General features: G+C 38.4%; 1 protein-coding gene and 1 pseudogene across 5 annotated transcripts in view; one reads left to right on the top strand and one right to left on the bottom strand.

Moving 5' to 3' along the window:
- Positions 1-2103: 2103 nt before the first annotated feature.
- Positions 2104-23196, bottom strand: part of Slc6a16 (solute carrier family 6 member 16) — a 34898-nt gene continuing 13805 nt past the window's right edge. For 3 of the 5 annotated variants that reach the window (XM_046466317.2, XM_046466319.2, XM_046466318.2), the window contains 8 exons: positions 21760-21858; positions 20267-20772; positions 19452-19892; positions 19074-19249; positions 18727-18837; positions 18324-18565; positions 5014-5200; positions 3059-4678 (listed from right to left, as the gene is read on the bottom strand). In XM_046466317.2, the coding sequence (XP_046322273.1) occupies positions 4403-4678; positions 5014-5200; positions 18324-18565; positions 18727-18837; positions 19074-19249; positions 19452-19892; positions 20267-20772; positions 21760-21782 (1962 nt within the window). In that variant the 5' untranslated portion in view covers positions 21783-21858 and the 3' untranslated portion in view covers positions 3059-4402. The other 2 variants (XM_046466322.2, XM_046466320.2) reach the window with 2 other exon arrangements.
- On the top strand, positions 22011-22818 carry LOC124107807 (eukaryotic translation initiation factor 5A-2-like; annotated as a pseudogene).

The raw sequence follows: 23196 nt of genomic DNA, 5'->3' as shown, positions 1-23196 counted from the left end.
TGTGTTTTTCCACAGGGAGAACAGCAGCCAATTTGGATTCCAGAGAGATTAACTAAAACAATTTCTACAGATCGAAAAGAAGATGATTTGACTCAAATCCATAACAGCTGATATCCAGAACTCCAGCTTGGCCATTCTTACATCTGCAACAGTGATTAACCAGGATGCTTTTTTCAATAGCTATTTTATTATTGCATTTTTCCACATCATAAGGTTCTATTTTTATTTTTTGAGCTCATACAAACCTAGGTTAATGTTTTTCTGATCAGTTTTATTTTTTGACTGTGGAGTTTCTAAACATTGCAATGGAAATTTCACCTAGGTAAAGCTACAAGGCCTTTACTATTGTCTTATGTGTTGTACGTTTGTGTGCACATTTGTGTTTTGTGTTGTATGTCTGTATGTGCATATGTCCATATTTCTTATATGAGGAGCGCTAATGAAAAAATGGATCCGAATTATTATTTTTTTTATTCACGTGATTTAAATGGCTTAATTTAAATTAGGTAAACAGCTGTTAAGGATTGTTTTTAAAGTAGGTTAACAGATCTGTTTGTTTACTTTCACCTTTCCTTTTCATTATATTCAATAATTCTTTTCAGGATAATGTCTTTTTAGCATCATTGCCAGAATTCCTATCTTCATCCCAGTGCCGGTGAAGACAAAGATAAAACCAAACTACAGCTTCTATGATAGCTATCACAGTAAACTGTATAAACTGATGTGTCAATGAATATAACTCAACAAGTAATGCTCAATCAAGGAGTCAGCTTACTTTGGGAGGAAACGGATTTTGGGAGGAAATGGACATACTGATAGATTCCTCCGCTTTGAACTGCTTACAGAACTTGCCTGGACTATGTAACTATCGTTTGGTGCAGCGAATTGTGGTAATGCTGGCATATCTTTGCTGATGGTGTCACCAGTGATGCAATTTTTATTTCCTTGCCAGCGCACCCCATGTTAATTGTGGTAGTGCTGGCATATCTTTGCTGATGGTGTCACCAGTGATGCAATTTTTCCCAAGGAGCCGTCAATTGGCTTGGTGTTGTGGCATTTCTGTATCCTCCTCCCTTCTGCTAGTGATGGTCTAAAATTTGGGGGCCAATGGCTATATGCTGGACCGGCAGTCAGTGACGGGTATGATCCAATTGCAGTGGTATCAACCTAAGACAGGAGGCTGACGCCTAAAGGTCAGTTTTCCGATGACGGGTAAGAACCATGTTGAATTGGACAACCTACCAGGCACGGTCCTTAAGCCACATTAACCTCACTCCCCCACTGGCACCAAGGCCAAATTTGGGGGCCAGAGGTGAGGCAAAGAACCTCACCCCCGCACTGGTGCATAGACCTATCCACAAGTATGGCTGTATGCTGGACCGGTAGTCAGTGACGGGTATGATCCAATTGCAGTGGTATCAACCTAAGACAGGAGGCTGACGCCTAAAGGTCAGTTTTTCCCATGACGGGTAAGAACCATATGTTGAATTGGACAACCTACCAGGCACGGTCCTTAAGCCACATTGCTTGTTGTTTAATTAATCAGAAGGGGGGAGATGCTGGGAGCCATTAGCCAAGTAGGTATGACAATTTCCTTGCCAGCGTACCCCATGTTGCTTAGTGGAAGGACTTGTGGAAATAGGACATTTTGCAGTGACACTGCATGTAGGTGACCTTGCTCAAGGACCAGGGCAGATTAGGGTGTTCCCAGTTTAGGATAATCGGGTTTAGGGCGTTCCCGGTTTAGGTTCCAGGTTTAAGGTTTAAGATTATTCCTGCTAGGAATAGGGCGTTATCCTGCTGCCTGAGTTCCCCTTGAGTTCTCACGGGATTCAGACAGTATTTTTGGGGAGACAGAAGCCCAGTGGGAGTGGATTTGGGCAGAGAACGTGGCATCCCATAATTGCTGGAGCCATTACTTCCCAGGTTTTCCTTAGCCAAAGTCCAGACCCTGGATAAGGCAAGTTTGGTAATCTAGCAGCTGGATTTGCCAGGGTAAGAATGTGGGGCTAAACATTTAGCTCTAGAAAGAATGGAAGCCTTATGTAAGGAAGACTAAACACCTGAGAGATTTATAGAAAAAAAAAATCTCACACTCAGTACTTGGGAGTTCCAATGGACTTATTTATTGACCAATAGCACTATTCTTCCATCTCCATTCTGAGACCAGCAAACCAGAAGCAGCAGGTTTAGCAGGCAAAGCCAACAGTGTATATGAATTACATGTGTGTGTGTGTATAGGAAGGGGATGGGAAAAATACAATGACAGTGGTAACCAGAGAAGATGGGACCCAAGAGGGGAGCCCCATTTGCCTCTCAAATAATGCCCTCCCCCAGGGACATGGACAGTAGCAAGATGTCACTAAGAGTTGCCTGTAAGATCTGTTTTGAGAAATGTGTGATGGCTAAATGAATACAGGAAATGAAATGACGAGTTGATCACTACTTTGTTTTATCACCTTGTGGAATTTCCTCCTTTTGGACCTTTTCACGGAGCACTGGTTGGTCACTCGGGGGTAGAGATTTGGAGAATATCATAAGCCTGTTCTTGGATTTGAAGGGCATCCCATTGCAGAGACAGTATACTAAGTACACAGGGACTGGGAGGATGACAATGAGAAAAAGGATGATGACCAAGAATAGTCCCCATGACGGGTATGGTCGAAGCACCTCTTTTGACTGTGGAGAAATGGGAAAGGGGTTTAAAATATCAAAGTTCCCAGAAGAAGAAGAAGACATATGGAGGGGAAAGGTGGAAAAGGAACAAAGGCGGAAGACTAATGAGAACACAGGGAGTGGAATGTGATGACCAGATTCTTCAGCCAGGAGGTGACTAAAAAATCTGACCCCACTCCCTGGGGCTCCTGGGTCTGGGGAGGGAGGCTCACACCAGCTGAGTCCCAGGCGATGTAGGTCATGGGCTTCATACTAAGGTCAACCAGGATGATCACCAACAAGAATAGCAGCACAACTGGAGACACATAGCACCACAGCCTGCTGCAGATGGAGGAGATGGGGCGGTCCAACAGGACAGCCATGTCTGCAAGGAACCTGTGAAAGGACAAAAAAAAGTGTGGTGGCCCAGTCAGGCTTCCAAAATCAGACCACTTCTCTCAAACTACAGCTTTACCACCCTAACCCAAGCCATTATTAGCTCTTATTTGGAATATTATATAGCTCCCAGTTCTAGTTTTATACATGACTATTCAGTCTATCCTCCTATATAATTACATATATCTTTTTATTTATTTTTTATCCTTTTATGTTTTTTTGTACCAGGGATTGAACCCAGGGACAATTAACCATGAAGTCACATCCCCAGTCCTTTTGGCTTTTTATTTTGAGACAGGATCTTGATAAGTTGCTTAGGACCTCACTAAGTTGCTGAAGTTGTTCTTGAACTTGCAATCCTCCTGCCTCAGTCTCCCAAGTTGCTGGAATTACAGGTATGTGCCACCATACCAGCCATAGATATCTTGTTAAAAAATAAATATGATGAAACTGTCCTATTCAAAACCTCTCAATGCTTCATATTTTATTCTGCATAAAATATTAGGTCCTGTCATGGCTTATAAGGTCCTCATAATCTGGCTCCTGTTACCTCCCCTCATCTCTTAACATTCTATTCTAGCCTCTCTTGACTTCCTTGTTCTTTAAAAATTCCAAGCATGATGCATATTCCGGCATTGGTATTTAATGTTTCCCTGCCTAGAATACTCTTTCTCAAAACCTTGTCATGGTTCCCTTCCTCATTTCACTCAGTAGTCTGCTTGCATGTCATCTTACATTCCAGGGAAGAGAAAGTCCTTCCTGGTAATCCTATCTGAATCATGCTTACATGCACTCCTACTCTGGATCATCTTACCTTACCCTTTATAATTTTCTCCTGTCACTTATTTTTACTATCTTATTTGTAACTAATTTGTTTATCGCCTATCTACACCACTAGAATGTAAGTTTTGTGAGGATAGGAATTCAATGCATATCCCTGGTAACTAAAACAGTGTCTGGTGCATATGAAGCATGCAAAAGGTATATTAAATTAAAAAAGAACAGAAGATTTCTCAGAAGACCTTGAAATTAAGGATCCCCATGTCACTCTAGTTGGGTGAGAGCTGAGGCAACCAGGAAGGGTCCACCTTCCCTACAAACCCATGCTGTATGGGAGCCTGGGCCTAGGACATCACCTCTTGGCCCCATAAGCCCAGGCTACAGTAATGTTTTCACATATGATGATGAAGAAGATGGGGAGTACTATCCAGTATTCATTCAGCAGTCTCATGAAGTAGATGCCTGAAGGTCGAGTGAAGAAGAGGCCACACAGGTACAAGAGCATAATGATACCCACTGGAGAAAACATTGAGTCTGCATCAAGATCAAACGTCTAGCTAGATGACAAGGGCTAAATGGAGGTCAGGGTAAGAGTCTCAGTGGAGTTAGGGCCATGGGTGGGAATAGGAACAGAGGTCAGAGTACCTGTGAGCAGTGTTGTATGTTTTCTGAGGGAAGAGAAGGTGTCCTGGAGTGGGAGAATGATGCCCTGCATGAATCCTACCATGATGCCCAGCTCTCTGAACAGCAACAACAGAAAGAAGAGGAGAGACCAGAGGGCAGACCAGGGAAGAAATGAGGTGTATTCAGCAAAGATCAGGAATGAAAAGCTTTGGCTATCCTTAATCTGCAAGGAGAGAAAGGGCAGGAGTTAGTGTCCTTGAACTTAACAATAACAATTAAAAAAGACAAAGACATGTTCTGCCTTTTCTGGAAAACTCCCTGAAATCTCTGAATCACTGAGAAAATCAGATCTCCAAGCTAACCCTCTGACATGGAAAACCAATCCACCTAGCATTACCCATGAAGGGCATTTGTGAGCCATAGTTCTTTGCATTAACAGGGTTGCAGATTATAGGGAGCTTCTGGGATTTTTTTTTTCTGGTGCTATTAAAAGCTGAAATTTCTGCTGTGCAGAGGCTTTGAAGAACACATGGCATGTCTTCAGATATCTCTACTGACCTGCAAAAACTGATCCTGTATGTTGCATTCAGGTATGTAGCTGAGGACCATGTTCTTGATATCCTGGGGAAGGCTGTTGAGCCAGGTGTTATAGATGGAGGTTGGGTTTTCCCGCAGATCAGCAGGGGGATAAGCATCAGGAGGCAGTTTCCCAAGGTTTATCAGCTTTATGAGTGTTTCCACATTCCTAAGGATAGGGGATTAGATCAAATAGAATCCTTTGGCACCTTAGGAAGTGGCCTCCCATTTTCCCTTGTCCTCCAGGTCAGAAAGGTATTCACTAGCCTAGCATTACTGATCTAGGCAAGGTTGAGTCTGGAGTGAAACCAAAAGGCACCCATCTTCAGACATGAATTCGTTTTTGTGAGTCTGAAGAATTTCAATCAGAGTAGAAAAAGGGATCTTCTTGGGAACTCTGTGGTCTCTACTCTAGTGATGGGGACTATTATTACTTACCACATTTCCTCCTTCCTTTCTCAGACTCATGGGTAAAAACCAGCCTTCTAAGTGTCATATTATGGAATATCAGGGAGCAGTTTGCCTGGACTATGATGGGTGCAATGCTCCCAAGGAGTTGTGCTACATGAGAGAAACTGTTTTGGGGACTTTCTGATCTCACCCCTGCTGACTATTCCAGCCTCATCTTCCACCGTGACTCATTTAATATTCCATATTCTGGTCAGATTTAACCATGCCCTGTCATGTTATGATATCCCAGGCCATCCTCATTCTTCACTTGGCTAACTTATATAAATCTTTAAAAATTTAGTACATTGCTCTCTGAGAACTGCAATGGAGGGTTTTCCAATATTGACTGATAAAAGCAAAATGTAAGTTTCAGGAAAATAAATACAGTTTGATCACATTTTAGAAAATGGAATACTATATGCTATTCTGATAATAGTCCTGTTAGATATTTGTACTAATCTTCTTATTGGAAATCTTGACTGGAAGAGCTTGGTGTGATGGCCCAGACCTATAATCCCAGGTTGTGAGGTAGTAAGATCTCAATTTCAAATCTAACCTTAGTGACTTAGTGAGACCCTGTCTCAAAATTAAAAAATAAAGGGCTGGGAATGTGGCTCAGTGGTAAAGTGCCCCTGGGTTGAACCTTCAGTATCCCTCAGAAAGGAGGCTGCAAAATATTTTTAATCTTAAAATAATAAAAATGTTGGCAGCCAGGTGTGGTGTCACACACCTGTGTTCCCAGCAGCTCAGAAGCTAGACATGAGGATCTCAATTTCAAAGTAAGCTTCAACAACTTAGCAAGGCCCTAAGGAACTTAATGAGACCTAGTATCAAAATAATAATAAAAAAAGGCTGGAGATGTGGCTCAGCCTGGGCAAGCCCTGGTACCTGTTGACAGGATAATAAGAATTTTATCAGACAAAATCTGAAGTACAGACAAGAACAGAGGGACTTCCAAAGACATTTTATCCTGAAGGCATATGCTGAACACACACAAAAAAACTGTAACACAGTTTCCACTTTCATGACCTTTTAGATATAAAAAGGGGGCATACAAGCCAGATATCAAATGCTAGAGCCTGCCCAAACCAGAAGATCCCTCTTAAATCCAAAGGGTTACACCTTCAGTATAAAAATGACCTAGGAGCTTGCATCCAGTCCTTCCACACAATAGGGAATGAAAGGAAAGTTGTTTTAGAAATGAGCAAAACAAGGGGAGATTTTTAAAGTTTCTGACTTGTTGAATTTAAAGCCCAATGTTTCATATCACCAAAACTTAGGCCAACAACTGAGTTTCAAGCAGTTTCTAATGCCCCTATACATCAAAAATCTTATTATTTCTGAAAGACTATGACTTGATCCTAGGCCTTTAAGAATTTCTATAGTGGTCCTCCAAGATGAACAAATAAGTAGAACACAGTCCAAGACAACCAGATACACAAAAACAAAACACTTTGAGCAATAACCACCAGGAACATGGCAGTAAAAATAATACTTATGGTGACTTCCACATGTTAGAATTATCAAGGATTACAGTAAAACTATATTAACTAATAGAAGACAAATTTGAAAACATTTTTAGGGAGTAAGAAATTATACATTAATCATGAAGATTTAAAAAAAATTTAGTTGTAGGTGTACACAATACCTTTGTTTTATTTTTATTTATTTATTTATTTTGTGTGGTGCTGAGGATTGAACTCTGTGCTTCACACGTGCCAGCCCAAATATGAAGATTTTAAAAAAGTAAACAGAGGGGCTGGGGCTGTGGCTCAGTAGTAGAATGCTTCCCTAGCATATGTGAGGCTGTGATTCAAGTCTCAGCACCACATAAAAATAAACAAACAAATAAATAAAGGTACTGTGTCCATCTACAACTAAAAAAATAAATAAAAAACTCAAAAGAACCTCTTGAAATAAAATAACTGTAATGTAAAATTCAGTGGGTATTTCGACATTCAGTCACAATGGAGTAACAGAGACCTGATTTACCCTACCACTGTATACAGCTAAACAGTTAAACAAAGTAATTATCTATAGATATTAGATAACAGCACAGGACTTCCTGAGATAAGAAAGCAACTGACTGACACGTGTCATACAATCACCCCAGTTTTCTGCCTGAAGATACAGTCTAGTCTGCAGAACAGGGAGCAAGATTGTAAGAAAAGCATGATGGTCTCAATGAAGCAATAATGATGGAGTTCAGGGAGGCCAAAGCAGGGAAGAATTCTGGAGGAGATATAGCTATGAGAAAATATTCCAGAAATTTCCAAAGAGGTCTCCTTGAGTCTTTGCTGAATATTAAGATATATATAGGGTGAAAATCCACAAGGGCACGTAAAGAATAACTGCAGAACATCCAAGTTCTAGGTGAGTTACTCTGTAGAAATCCCAGGAAGGCCAAGTCTTAGAAGTGGGACTGAGCTACACTGGGGAAAAAGGCATCTCTAGATCCACTTTAATGAGACTTAAAAAACAGCTTCAAAAGGATCAGCCAGGTGTGGTGATGTGCACCCATAGTTCCAGCTACTGTAGAAACTGAGGTGGGAGGACAGCTTGAGCCCAGAAGTTTGAGGTCAACCTGGGCAACACGGGGAAATCCCATCACAAAAAAAAAAAATCAAAATGGATAATAATTAAAGTACCTGGTAGAACAAGGTTCAATACTCATTAAAGGAAGGTAACAAAAATCAAATACTCAAACATGTAAAACTCACAAAGTTCATTCTTCAGGAAAAAATTAATGAACAAATTAAGAAGGAGGAAAATGTGATTCATAATCAAGAGAAAAATCAGCAAATAACACAGACTACTAAATGACAGCATCAGCAATCAAGGATATTAAAACTATGTTAAGTCATTTAAAGAAAAACATCAAACTAATAATTAGAGAAACTGAAGATATAAGAACAAATACAAGTTCTAGAAATTAAAATACAATACCTAAAATGAAAAATTCCCCAGATGAAATTAACAGCAGAATAGAAATCAAGTTAAAAAACAAAAAATAAATCAAAATAACCTGGAATACAAATCATATCTCCATAATAACCCTGAATGTTAATGTCCTAAACTCATCAGTCAAAAGACACAGACTGGTGGATTGGATTTTTTAAAAATACCCAACATTATGCTATCTTCAAGAGACTAAACTCCTAGGAAAAGACATCCACAGACTGAAGGTGAAAGGTTGAGGAAAAAACATATCACTCATATGGAGTGTGTAAACAAGAAGGGGTTTCCATCCTCATATCAGATAAAGTAAACTTTAAACTTCAAACCAAAGTTAGTCAGAAGGGATAAAGAGGGACATTTTATACATAATAATCATACATCACCAAGATATAACAGTTGTAAATATTTGTCCCCCAAACAATGGAACATCTACATATATCAAACAAACCCTTCTCAATTTCAAGAATCAAATGGACCACAACACAATAATACTGGGTGACTTTAACACACCTCTCTCACCACTGGATAGATCTTCTAAACAAAAACTAAACAAAGAAACCATAGAACTAAATAATACAATCAATGATTTAGACTTAATGGATATATAGAGAGTATTTCATCCATCATTAAGTGAATACACTTTCTTCTCAGCAGCACATAAATCCTTCTCTAAAATAGACCGTATGTTATGCCACAAAGCATCTCTCAGCAAATACGAAATACTCAGTCTTTTCCCTCACTCAGATAAATTGAATTCAGAGATACTACCCTGAATTCAATCAGATCAAAATTGAATGAAATTATAAATCAATGGTAAAATAAAAAATACAAGCTACTCCAACACCTAGAGACTAAATAATATGCTACTGAATATTTTTTATCAGGGAGGAGATAAAAAAAAATTCTTAGAGGTAAATGAGAACACCAATACAATATAACAAAATCTCTGGGTAGCCCTAATCTATGAAGGCAGTGCTAAGAGGAAAGTTCATTGCATTGAGCTTATTCATTAAACGAACACAAATACAACAAATAGATGACCTAACATTACATCTCAAAGCCCTTGAAAAAGAAGAACAAATCAACACCAAAAGTAGAAGACAGGTAATAATTAAAATCAGAGCTGAAATCAATGAAATTGAAACAAAAAGTTGGTTATTTGAAAAAATAAACAAAATTGATAAACCTTCACTACGCTAACAAGAGGAGAGAGAAAACTCAAATTACTAAAATTTGTGTTGAAAAAGGAAATTACGATGGACACTATTGAAATACAGAAGATAATTAGAAACTATTTTGAAAATGCATACTCCAATAAAATCTCAAACACATAAACAAATTTCTAGACACATATGACCTACCCAAACTGAACCAGGAGGACATACATAATTTAAATAGGTCAATCTCAAGCAATGAAATAGAAGACACCATCAAAAGCCAGTTTGGTATGGGGTTGTGGCTCAGAGGTAAAGCACTCGCCCACCACGTGTGAGGCACTGGGTTCCACCCTCAGCACCACATAAAAATAAATTAATTAAAGTATTGTGTGTGAGGAGCCACTGCACGCACCTTTAAGTCCTGATGCACCACGGGGATCTGAAAGATCACTTAGTTTGGCGCCTAGTGCCATGACTTGTGACTCAAGTCTTTTCCCTCACTCAGATAATAAGGTGTGGCCCTGGGAGTAGCCCTAGGAGTAGGCAACACCCAGAGGGGTTGAGCTACACTCACCTGTTCCCTTATAATCCTACCCCTTGCCTCATTTAAATGGTTTTCCCCAATAAAAGAGTTCAGCATGTTCGTGATCTCTCTACAACTAAACTAAAACTACAACTAAAAATATATATATATATATATATATTTAAGGAAAAAAAAGTCTACCAACCAAGAAAAGCCCGGGACCAGACAGATTCTCAGCCAAGTTCTACAAGACCTTCAAAGAAGAACTAATACCAATACTCTACAAATTATGCCATGAAATAGGAAAGGAGCAAACCCTTCCAAACTCATTCTATGAGGCTAGTATCACCCTGATACCAAAATCAGACAAAGACGTATCAAGGAAAGAAAACTTCAGACCAATATCCCTAGATACATAGACATAAAAATTGCCAATAAAATCCTGGCAAATCACATACAAAAACATATTAAAAATATAGTACACTATGATCAAGTGGCTTTCATCCAAGGGATGCAAGGTTGGTTCAACATATGTAAATCAATAAATGTAATACATCATATCAATAGACTTAAAGACAAGAATCATATGATTATCTCAATAGATACAGAAAAAGCATTTGAGAAAATACAGTACCTCTTCATGTTCAAAACATGGGAAAAACTAGGGATAGTAGGAACACACCTCAACATTATAAAAGCTATCTAAGCTAAGCCCAATGCCATCATTCTAAATGGAGAAAAATTGAAAACATTTCCTCTAAAAACTGGAGCAACACATGGATTCCCTCTTTCACCACTTCTATTCAACATAGTCCTTGAAACTCTAGCTAAAGCAATCAGACTGACGAAAGAAATTAAAGGGTTATAAATAGGAAAAGAAGAACCCAACCTATCACTATTTGCTGATGACATGATTTTATATTTATATAGAAGATGCAAAAATTCCACAAGAAAACTTCAAGAACTAATAAATGAATTCAGCAAAGTAGCAGGATAAAAAATCAATACCCATAAATCAAATGCATTTCTATACATAAGCAATGAATCTACTACAAGAGAAATTAGGAAAACTACCCCATTCACAATAGCCTCAAAAGAAAAAAAATAAAATATTTGGGAATCCATCTAACAAGGGAGGTAAAAGACCTCTACAATGAAAACTACAGAACACTAAAGAAAGGAATTGAAGACGATCTTAGAAGAGTGAAAGATCTCCCATAGTCTTAGACAGGCAAAATTAATATTGTCAAAATGGCCACACTACAAAACTGTTATACATATTTAATGCAATTCCTATTAAAATCCCAATGACATTCTTCACAGAAGCTAGAAACAGCAATCATGATATTCATTTGGAAAAATAAAAGACTCAGAATAGCCAAAGCAATCCTTAGTAAGAGAGAAATAGGAGATATCACAATACCAGACCTCAAACTATACTACAGAGCAATAGTAACAAAAAAGGCATGGTGTTTTCACCACAACAGATATGTAGACCAATGGTAAAAAATAGAAGACACAGATAAAAATCCACATAAATATAGTTATATTAGACAAAGATGCCAAAAATATACACTGGAGAAAAGATAGCCTCTTTAACAAATGGTGCTGGGAAAACAACTAAAAAAAATATTTAAGGAAAAAAAAGTCTACCAACCAAGAAAAGCCCAGGACCAGATGGATAAATAAATCTTTATATAGAAAAATGAAATTAAACCTCTATTTCTCACACTGCACAAAAAATCAACTCAAAGTGGATCAAAAACTTAGGCACAGGCTGGGGATGTGGCTTAAGCGGTAGTGCGCTCGCCTGGCATGCATGCAGCCCGGGTTCGATCCTCAGCACCACATACAAACAAAGATGTTGTGTCCGCCGAAAACTAAAAAGTAAATATTAAAAAAAAAAACAACTTAGGCACTAGAATAGAGACCTTATGCCTAATAGAAGAAAAAGTGGGCCCAAATCTTCATCATGTTGGCTTAAGACCTGACTTCCTTAACAAGACTTCTAAAGCACAAAAAGTAAAATAAGAATCAATAAATGGGATGGATTCAAACTAAAAAGTTTCTTCTCAGCAAAGGAAACAATCAATAATGTGAAAAGAGAGCCTATAGAATGGGGCTCACACACCTCACATAGAGCACTAATCTCCAGGATATATAAAGAACTCGAAAAACTTACTACCAAAAAACCCCCCAAATAATTCATTCAATAAATGGGCTAAGGAACTGAACAGACACTTCACAGAAGAAGAAATACAACTGATCAACAAACATGGAAAAATGATCATCATCTCTAGCTATTAGAGAAATGCAAATCAAAACTAAGATTTCATCTCACCCCAGTCAGAATGGCAATTATCAAGAATACAAGCAATAAAAGCACTGACAAGGATGTGGGGTAAAAGGTACACTCATACATTGCTGGTGGGACTGCAAATCAGTGCAACCACTTTGGAAAGCAGTATGGAGATTCCTAAGAAAACTTGGAATGGAACTACATCTGACCCAGCTATCCTACTTCTCGGTTTATACCCAAAGGACTTAAAAATCAGTTTACTACAGTGACACAGCCACATCAATGTTTACAGTAGCTCAATTCACATGTGGTATATATACACAATGGAAGATCACTCAGCCTTAGAGAAAATAAAAGAGAGAAACCCACATTCATAGTTGGTGTCACCACTCTCTTTCAGCAATTAACAGGATAAATAGATAAAAAATTCCCATACATAGACTTGAACAAATATCAAACAAATTGATCTAATTGGCATTTATAGGCCACTCCATCCAACAATAGCAGAATGTATGTTCTTCTAAAGTAAACATGGAATATTTCCCAAGATAGACCATACACTGAGCCATAAAGTAAAATAAAGGAATTGCAACTATTTTCTGCAATGGCATTGATTATTACTATTATTACTCCTACTATTGTTTTTGTTACTATTATTATGTACTAGGGTTGGACCAGGGGTGCTTTACCATTTAGCAACATCCCATAGCCTTTTCTATTTATTTATTTAGAGACAGGGTCTCAAAGTTGCTTAGGGCCTCACTATGTTGCTGAGGCTGGCCTTAAATTTGTGATCCTGTCTTAGCCCCTGAGTGGCTGGGATTACAGGTGTGCACCACCACGCCTAGCAACAATGACACTGAATATTAAATCATTAATAACAACTAAAGAGTTAAAACCCAAATACTTGGAAAATTTTTAAAATACTTCTAAATAGCCAAGGGTCAAAGAAGAAATTAGAAGGAAAAAAGTATTTATTATTTTGAGTGAAAACAAAACAATGTATCAAAATTTGTGAGATGTAGTTAAAGTGTTACAATTTACCACATTAACAAAATATAGGAGAAATAGATACCTAAGCAGGAAAACCATGGTTGGATATGCAATCATTTCAATAATTATGTAATAAAAGCTTAACAAAATCTCAGCACACATTTGTAAAAACTCACAGAAAACTAGGAACAGAATCAAAGTTCCTTCAACTTGATAAAAGATACCTAGGGGGAAATCCCAACAAATAATACACAGGTGAAACACTGCTTCCCCTTGAGAATAGCAAAATGCAAAGATATCCTATCCTACTCCTATCTAACTGAGAACTGGAGATTATAGCCAGTCCAATAAAGCAGAATTTAATTTAAATAATTTTTAAAAGATCAGAAAGAAAAAGTCAAATCTTTATTTGCCTACCATGATTGTGTATTACAAAAACCTAAAGCTACAAGAACCAATACATGAGTCCAGCAAGATCCATACACACAACTCTGCTGCATTTCAATATACTAAAATTAGCAATAAGAAACCGAAATTTAAGGGCTGGGGTTGTGGCTCAGCGGTAGAGCACTCGCCTAGCGTGTGTGAGGCCCTGGGTTCGATCCTCAGCACCACATAAGAATAAACAAAATAAAGGTATTGTGTCTAACTACAACTAAGAAATAAATATTTTAAAAAAGAAACTGAAACTTAAGCCAGGCACGGTGGCACATGCCTGAAATCCCAGCAAATGGGGTAGTTGAGGCAGGAGGGCTCTAAGTTTGAGGCCAGCCTCAGCAACTTAACAAGGCCTGTCTCAAAATAAAAAGGGTTGGGGATGTAGGTCAGTGGTAAAGTGCCCCTGGGTTCAAATCTCCAGAACTCTCTCCCCAAAAGGAACAAACTTCCCAACATTCAGTAATATAAATTAAAAACAAAACATTATGCTAGCTAGTCAGATATAAGAATGCATAGAATATGATTCCATTTACTGTATTAAAGACAAATCTATAGTGATAGAAAACATTAGTGTTTGACTAGGTAAGGGAAACAGAAAATACTGACAGTTTACGAGACCTGGAATATATAGTAAATAGGTCTAACAAATAAGATGAGAGTGCTAATGAGACAGAGGCAATATGTAAAGAAATAATGGCTGAGAATTTCTGAAGCAAATAAAAAACAGCAATCTACAGACAAAAGAAGCCAAAATAACTCAAAAAAATAAAACGAATTCTCCCTTGGATACATTATAATGAAATTACAGAAAACCAAATAAAGAAACAATCTTAAAAGGTAAAAAGAGAGGTTACCTTCTGACAGCTAAATTCTCAACAATCACAATTAAAGCTGGCAGAGAGTGGTCTATCTTCAATGTGCTGGGGTAGAAAGGTCCTGCCACGCTAGCAATCTATAGGTAGATACAAGAGATTTCAAAACACAGTGAAATAAAGATATTTTAAAAGGAGAAAAACATGGAATTCTCATTAGCAGACCCTCACTGAAAAATCTGAAAGGATATTCTTCAAGTAGATGGAAATCATAAATGGAAGGCCTGGGTAACAAGAAACAATAAAAAGAAAATGGTAAAATAGGAGGTAGTACATCTAATCACATTTTGCATAATAAATGTAAATTTTAGAAAAAAATTTAAAATCAAAATACATGATGTAAAGTTCACATGTAAATGCATATAGAGTTTTATGTCCCTTGTTTTGGAAGAGGATACAGTACTGATTTCCTTTAGACACTGAAATCAAGAATGCATACTGTAAATTCTAGGGTCATCATTTAATTGCTAAGAGAACAGAAAAAAAGTCCACTGAGGCCTTAGGCTCAATACTCAGCACTTAAATAATATAAAATAAAATAGCTAAATTCTATTTAGCTATTTTATTTATCTAATTCTATTTGATCAAGTATTCTCATCAACAGAATGGGTTGTCAAGCTTTTTAAAGTTTTGTGCTTTAATAAATGGAATACAGTACTTTAAGTTTTGAGTGAATTTGAATTTTTTTTTCAAGGTTGAGGTCCTCTTTTATTGTAGTTATAATATGGGATTTTGTTTTAATCATTGTAAAGTTGGTATACAATTTACTGGCAAGAATTTTTCATCCATCACCACTATTTCCAATTCCATGTTATTATTCTAAACATAAACTCTATCCATTAAGCAGTAATTCAGCTTTCCCTTCCCCCAACTTCTGGCAACTTCTAATTTACTTTCTGTCTCTGTATTTATCTGTATACTGTATTTATCTATTCTAAATATTTCAAGTAAGTGGACATACAACATTTATCTTTTTTTATCTAGCTTATTTGACTTAGCATGCGTTCAAGATTCATTAAAGCTATAGCACATGGGGCTGGTTTGTGGCTCAGTGCTGGAGCGATTGCCTAACATGTATGAGGCACTGGATTCAATCCTAAGCATCACATAAAAAAATGAGTGAATAAATAAAGTTATTTTTAAAAAGTTACAGCATATATCAGAATGTAATTCCTTTTTATGGATGAACAACCCATTGTGTATATGTACCACATTTATGTATTTGTTGATGGAAATGTGGGTTGTTTTCAACTTTGGCTATTATAAATGATGCTGCTATAAACATTCACATCTCTCTCTGATATGTGATCAAGTATCTCTTTCAACAAGTATCTGTTCAAGTTCCTTTTTAATTCTTTTAGACATATACCTAGAAATGGAATTGTTGGGTCAACAAATTGTTTAACTTTTTGAAGAACTGCTAAACTGCACAGTAGTTTCACCATTTTAAACTCCAACCAGCAATGTACAAGGATTCCAATTTCTCCATTTTCACCAAAACTTATTTTCTTTTTTAAAAAAAATTATAGCTAACAGTAGATGTGAAATAGTATCTCACTGTGGCTTTGATTTGCATTTCTCTAATAACTAATGCTGCTGAGCATCTTTTCATGTGTTTACTGCTCATTTGTGTATATTTGAAGAAAAGTCTATTTCAATACTTCGTCCATTTTAAATATTGGATTGTCTTTTTGTTGTTAAGTTGCAGAAGTCCTTTATATGTCCCAGATCTTGTCAAATGTATAATTTGCAAATATTTTCTCCCATACTTTAGGTGTTTTTTTCACTCTCTTCATAATGTTCTTTGATGAAGTCCAATTTATCTATTTTTTCTTTTGTTGCCTTTGCTTTTAGTGTTTGTTTGCTCTTGCAGTGCTGGAGACTGAACCCAGGGCCATGCACATTCTAGGCAAGCCCTCTATCATAGAGCTACATCTCCCTGCCTTTTTAAAGTTTTATTTTGAGACAGGATTTTGCTAAGTTGCCCAGACTGACCCCAAACTTGTAGTCTACCCATCTTAAAAAAAAAAAAAAAAAGGAAGCTTGAAGGCTCACACATGTTAATTTCAAAATATATTACAAAATAACAGTAATGAATACAGTGAGATACTGGTATGAGAATGTCACATAAACCAATGAAACAGAATTAAGAGCCAGAAATGGACCCTCATGTCTGTTGCCAGTTAATTTTCAACAAGGGTGCCAAGACCACTGAATTGGGAAAGAAGTTTCAACATGTAAAGGTGCTAATTAGACTTCTACACACAAAAGAATGAAGTTTAACCCTTAAATTACATTCCTATGCAAAAAAGGAACTCAAAATTGATCAAAAGACTAAATTTAAGAGTTGAAACTGTTTTTAAATTCTTAGAAGGGAACATAGGGGCAAATCTTCATGACCATGGATTTGGCAACGGTTTTAAAAACATGCCACTAAAGCCAGGCATAGTGGCACACACCTATAATCCCAACTCCTCTGGAAGGCCTTATCTGGCTTGCTGAGACAGAAATTAACAGCTCTGTCCTCTAGTGATTTCCCACCACCATTCCTTCCAGTTATCACAAGGTATGACTGTCTTAGTATCTAATCCTTTTCTCCTTCTCTCTCCAAAACTGAAACCCAAAGGAAAACAAGAAATGTTTTTCTGATTCACCTGTCCAAATCTCCATGGTATACAAAGAGTATTTTCATAGTAGGGAAAACTGTCAGTGGATATAAGAAGAATAAGTTCTGATATTCTATTGCACAGTAAGGTGATTACAATTAACAATGTTGTATTAGTTCAAAGTAACTAGAAGAAAGAATTTTAAACAATCTCACTACAAGAAATGATAAATATTTGAGATGAATATGGTAAATACCCTGATTTTATCATTATACGTTATATATATGTGTGTGTGTGTGTGTGTGTGTATAAACATCACTACATTCCATAAATATGTACAATGAGTAATATGTCAATGAAAAACAAGGGCTAGGAATGTATCTCAGTGATAGGGCACTTGCCCAGCATGTATGAGGCCCTAGGTTCAATCCTGAGTACTATGAAAATAAGTGAATAAAGTAAAACAGAATACATAAATCCCTAGTGGATGTTTTTGGAATTAAAGCCAAAGAATAAATAAGTTATCAGACAAAAACGGCTTTACTACTGAGAATCCTTTTGAATTTAATATGTTCATATTTAGATGAACAAAAATTGTTAAATTTGGGAGTCCACAGTTAAGAATTCAGGAAATGGAGGGCTCTGGACAGTTCTCTGTATGGGTGTGGCCTTAAACACAATTTTGTGAATATAGAAATAGAGTAATTTGAATGTTTATCATTTTTATCATATCTCTGTTAGCATATCCACTCTAAGGTAGATAGCTGGCAGACTCTAAGTCTCAACATTTCTAGAGCTAGAAAAGGGTTCTGAGAAAGATAAAACATGACCGAGGATTCTATCCTGTGTTTTTAGCTATAGAGTAAAGTAGCAATTTGCAATTACATCTGAGGTGGAGATGTGAGAGTCTGGTTCTTTGTAGCATCTTTAGGATTAAGGTCTCTGAGTTCTGAAATTCCCTGGGACTTGGACCCTCAATTAAGAAGCTGGTCTTACTTCTCATTGCAGCGGTATGTGAGGACCGTAGCCCAGAAGCCCAGCACTGAGAGGATGAAAGTTGTAAAAAGCAATAAGGTGACCATGATGACCACAGCCATGATGAAGGTATCCATGACACAGTTGTTGGACTGGGGCATGTGCGAGGCTAAGGAGACAATGGGGCCAAAGCCTAGGCCCAGCTGAAACACAACTTGGCTCCCTGCTCTTGACCACACATTTACGTTGTACAAAGCTGACACCTAAAAGGGAAAAGTCAAGTGTAAGAGAGATTTAAAGAACAAGAGGACGACTATAGCAGAAATGCTGGGGGGCAGTTGGGGGAAGCACAGAATGAGATGACACAGAAAGAAGGCCTTAAAAACAGGCAGCCATGATAACTTTTGAGGAAGAGATACCTCACCTTGGCAACCAGCAAATGTTGAAGGCCATATATTGCCCCTTCCAGCAGTAGACTCCGGATAAGGAAACAGAAGAGGATGAAATAGGGAAGTAGTACCAAGACATACATTACCTGAATTGAGAGTAGGACACATCAGCAATCATGTACCAGTAGGAGCCAAACAACAGTCAGCAGGGATCAAAAATTCTGAGTCAGGAATTAGTAGGAGTTTAAAAAAACTCAGCAGGAGTCAGGGGCTAGTGGGAGTAAAAGGCTAGAAGGAGTAAAAAATTAGATCCACATGTAACAAAGTGAGGAATGGGTTAGAGCTTCTGAGAATATCAACGAATACAAAAATGGTGGCTCACCTTCCCAATGGACTGGAGTCCATTGATGATAAAAACACCAATGAGACACCAGGACACAAATAAGGGAAGGCTCAGACTTAAGACCGGTAGCCCACCATCCTCAATTCTGTCTGAAGCCTTCAAGGTCTGCTGGTACCAGAAGTAGATGGAGGGTGTCGTCCGTGCACAGGCTGGATCTGGAGGGACCTGGCTTTGGATATGCCTGCTAGACAGGGTAACCCCTCCCCACTTCTTTATTCCCACTCACTTCCCTATACCTTCCCCTCCCAATTATTTTTCCTTCTCTCTTCCTTTTCCCTCCTTCCTTGCTCCTTTCTCCTCTTCCAAATTTCCTTCCAGCTATTTTCCCCTTCTCTTCCTCTCTCATTTCCTCCTCACCAAAGTCACTGGCATTCTTCAATAAGGGACATTTCTCCCATGGAACAGGGAACTGGAAGAAGTGGCTCAAGTAGAAGAGGATCCAAGAATTGAACACATTCGTGTATATACTGGTGATGAAGCACACCTGGAGACCAGGGAGGAAGTGGCTGGGGAGGAAGACTAGGGACAGGAAAAAGGAAGGGATCTGACAGAGCGCTGAGGGACAGAAGGGACTTGACCCATGGACGTTGGGATGTGGGTGGGGTATTAAGGTAGGCCTCAGCATCCCAGTGCTCCTCACCATGAAGCTGATGTACCCCACTCCACCAGCCCAGGGGCCAATGATCTTCCACAAATCCAGGCTACCCTGCTGCAGCATCTGGCCAACTGCCATCTCCAGGAAAAGGAGAGGAATCCCAACAAAGACCAGAATGATGATATAGATCATGAAGAAGCTACCTGTGAAAAGGATTTAGGAGGGGTTCTGAAAAACTTCTGGGCTTTCAGTACCCAGATTTATTCACAGGCCCAGGAAGACATGCTCACCACCAGCATTCATCTGTTTCTACATCCCTCACTGTCCCACATCTGGTCCCCTAGTTCCTAATTTCTGGAAGACCTAAATACCTAATTTCTACCCCACCCATGACCAGGTCTCCAGCCCTATCATCCTCCTGTACCTCTACCCTTTTTCATTCCCCCAGGTATTCAGGCACTTCATACCTATCCCGCTCAAAGTACCAAGTCTCCAACATCTACATATCTCAGAGATGTTATAAATTGAAGCTTGGACAGTCTTCTGTCCTGCTAGCCCCTTATGAATCAAGACTTACAGCCTCCTTTGTGAATCCAGAGGTAGACAAAGTTCCAGAGCTGGGTTGGCCTCAAAGAGTAGCCCACCAAGGTCAGAATATAATAAAATTTTTGGGGCCAGAGTGGACGCACAAGGAAGGTACCTTCCTTCTCTGTCACTTCCACCTTTTCCTTCGAGTGTTTCTGCTTCATGACTGAGGTAGCTGTCACATCTGATACAATATTTTGCTTGGGTTGGCTGTTGGCCCTGGTCTGAGCCTCAAAAGCATGGGTCTCCCAGGCCTCAGCCTTTGCAGTCCGGGTTGCCAAATCCTGAAACTCTGAAATAGAGGCTGCAGAAGACCAGGTGACTGGGTCCTTGCTTTCCAAAATATGGCTTTCTGGGACACCATCAGTAAGCTTTGTCAAAGTAGATGAGGTTGTTTCCAGCAAGGATACTGAAGTGTGGGCCTCTACCTCCATCCCAGGAAGAGTCTCACGAGCATCTCTAGCTTCTTCAACAGAACGTTCACCTTTCTGAGTAGACCTTAAGACCATCAAAAACTATAGATTTCAGATTTTATAGTTAGGAATTTATTGAGTTCCAAGACAATTCTTAGTACTTCCTTAAACCAAACCTCATTTCTATCCCTACTACCACTGACATTCAAAGTGCATATGCATGCACACAAACTCATATCCCTCTTACATAAGTTCTATTTTTTTTTTAAGTACCAGAGACTGAATCCAGGGACGCTTAGCCACTGAGCCACATCCCCAGCCTTTTTAAAATGTTTTATTTAGAGATAGGGTCTACAGAATTGCTTAGGGCCTCACTAAATTGCTGAGGCCGGCTTTGAACTCACAATCCTGCCTCAGCCTCCTGAGCCAATGGGATTACAGGCATGCCCCACCGCACCCAGCAAGTTTTACTTCTTAGACATGTCTTAATGCAAGAAACAGGGGTAGAGGGGCTGGGGATGTGGCTCAAGCAGTAACGTGCTCGCCTGGCATACGCGGGGCGCTGGGGTTCGATCCTCAACATCACATAAAAATAAAATAAAGATGATGTGTCCACCAAAACTGATCTCTCTCTCTCTCTGTCTCTCTCTCTCTCTCTCTAAAAAAAAAAAAAGAAAAAGAAAAAGAAACAAGGGTAGGAATCACACTCAAAGGATTTCTGAGACTGAGATACATTCCCTACAGAAGGAGGTACCATTTAAGTTAGACTTTTGAATCAAAGAATCTAATTTAATCCTAATCTTCTTTATTCTTTAGGAAAGTTGTCTTACCTCTATGAACTTTCTCATCTGTAAAGTACTCAGGTCTCTGCTCAAATATTACCTCACCAGAGATGCCTTCCCTGTCTATTTCAAATAGCAGCTACCTACTCACCACTCTTTCCATCTTACCTCTGTTCATTTTTCTTCCTAGCCTTTCTTTAGCTCCTGATTTTTTATGTTATTATCTACTGAATGTATCCAGTGTCCATCTCTGCTTCCTGCTCTACACCCAGACAGAAGATGGTACTTACCTCAAAACTGGGGCCACTCTCATCTCTGCTTGCTATGCTCCCGCCACTCTGACCTTTGGATGGCTTCAAAAGTCTATAAGACAATGGGCAAGAATTGAGCTGGAAAAGAAAAGAAAAAAAAAATGGCTGTAAAAGAGAGAGAGAGAGGGAGGGAAGTGGAGCTTTATTTTAGAGGGAATGAGCATACTATACAAAATCAGAGGTTGCAGGTAGGCCTCAAGTCAGCACTGGCACATCTGGTCACATGGATAATGAACTGTAAGACACACTATTTCCAAAGAGTTCTTGGTTGCTCAGGAAATGTTTACAATTCAATGATATGTCTTTAATTTATCTCTACTATATGTAAGTATGCAATAAAAGAAAAGACTGACAGAAAAATGCATGAACATATAGAAGGGAAAGGACTGTTGGAAAATTTATATCCTTCTCTCTTTTAGATAGTTGTAACCTGTCTACAAAAAAAGCATATTACTTTAATACTCAAAAAAAATATATATATATATAGCAGCTGCAGGGAACTGGCGAGGATACACAAATGATAGGTTCTCTACACCTGCTGAAAGCTTTCTCAGAAAAACTAGCATTCCCCAGCCCACAATAGCAGACGAAACTGATTTCACTACCAGAGATGCTGGGGATTCCAGCACTTATCCTATGCAGTGCTCAGCACTGCTCAAAAACAGTTTTGCGGTACTCGAAGGACAACTAAGCGAAAACAGTAGAGATGTCAACTTCTAAAACTGGAAAGCATGGTCATTCCAAGGTATACCTTGTTGGAACTGATATTTTCATAGGCAAAAAATATGAAGATATGTGCCTTTCTACTCATAAGATGGATGTTCCAAATATTAAGAGAAATGATTATCAACTGATGTGCATTCAGGATGGTTACCTTTCCCTAACAACAGAAACTGGTTAAGTTCATGAGGATCTTAAACTGCCAGAAAATAAGGTAGGCAAAGAAATAGAAAGTACAATGCAGGTGAAGATGTACTGGTGTCTGTTATGTGTGCAAGGAGTGAAGAATATGCTGAAGCCATAAAGCACTGCAAATAAATGGGGACATCAGGCACGAGCCAACAGTTTGGATCTGGATCAATTGCAGATCTAAAGTTTGGTTCTAAGTTGTCACCAAAGGTATGACATTCATAAGCAACCTCATTTTTTTTTAACTGTTTTGAAGTTGTGCTGGTTCATTCTGCAAGTAGTCAGCAACTCAAAAAAATCAATATATACAATTTTTTAAAATTTTGTCTTTCCTATAACATTCCTACAGTTTTATTATGTGGGTCCAAGAAACATGAAGCTTCAGCAAATGTGATTTGTCTGAGCAAATCATTCCTTAATTTTAATAAAATGATTATTGAACTAGGGTTTTAAAAAAGATAATATAGCATTTGGTAGTACTGAAGTACCACATTTAAGTTAAATTGC

The sequence above is a fragment of the Marmota monax genome, unplaced genomic scaffold, assembly GCF_021218885.2.
Source record: "Marmota monax isolate L192 unplaced genomic scaffold, Marmota_monax_Labrador192_F-V1.1 WCK01_AAM20220418_F8-fsc00160, whole genome shotgun sequence".
Lineage (NCBI taxonomy): Eukaryota > Metazoa > Chordata > Mammalia > Rodentia > Sciuridae > Marmota > Marmota monax.
This window is presented reverse-complemented; position numbering and strand designations above follow the sequence as displayed.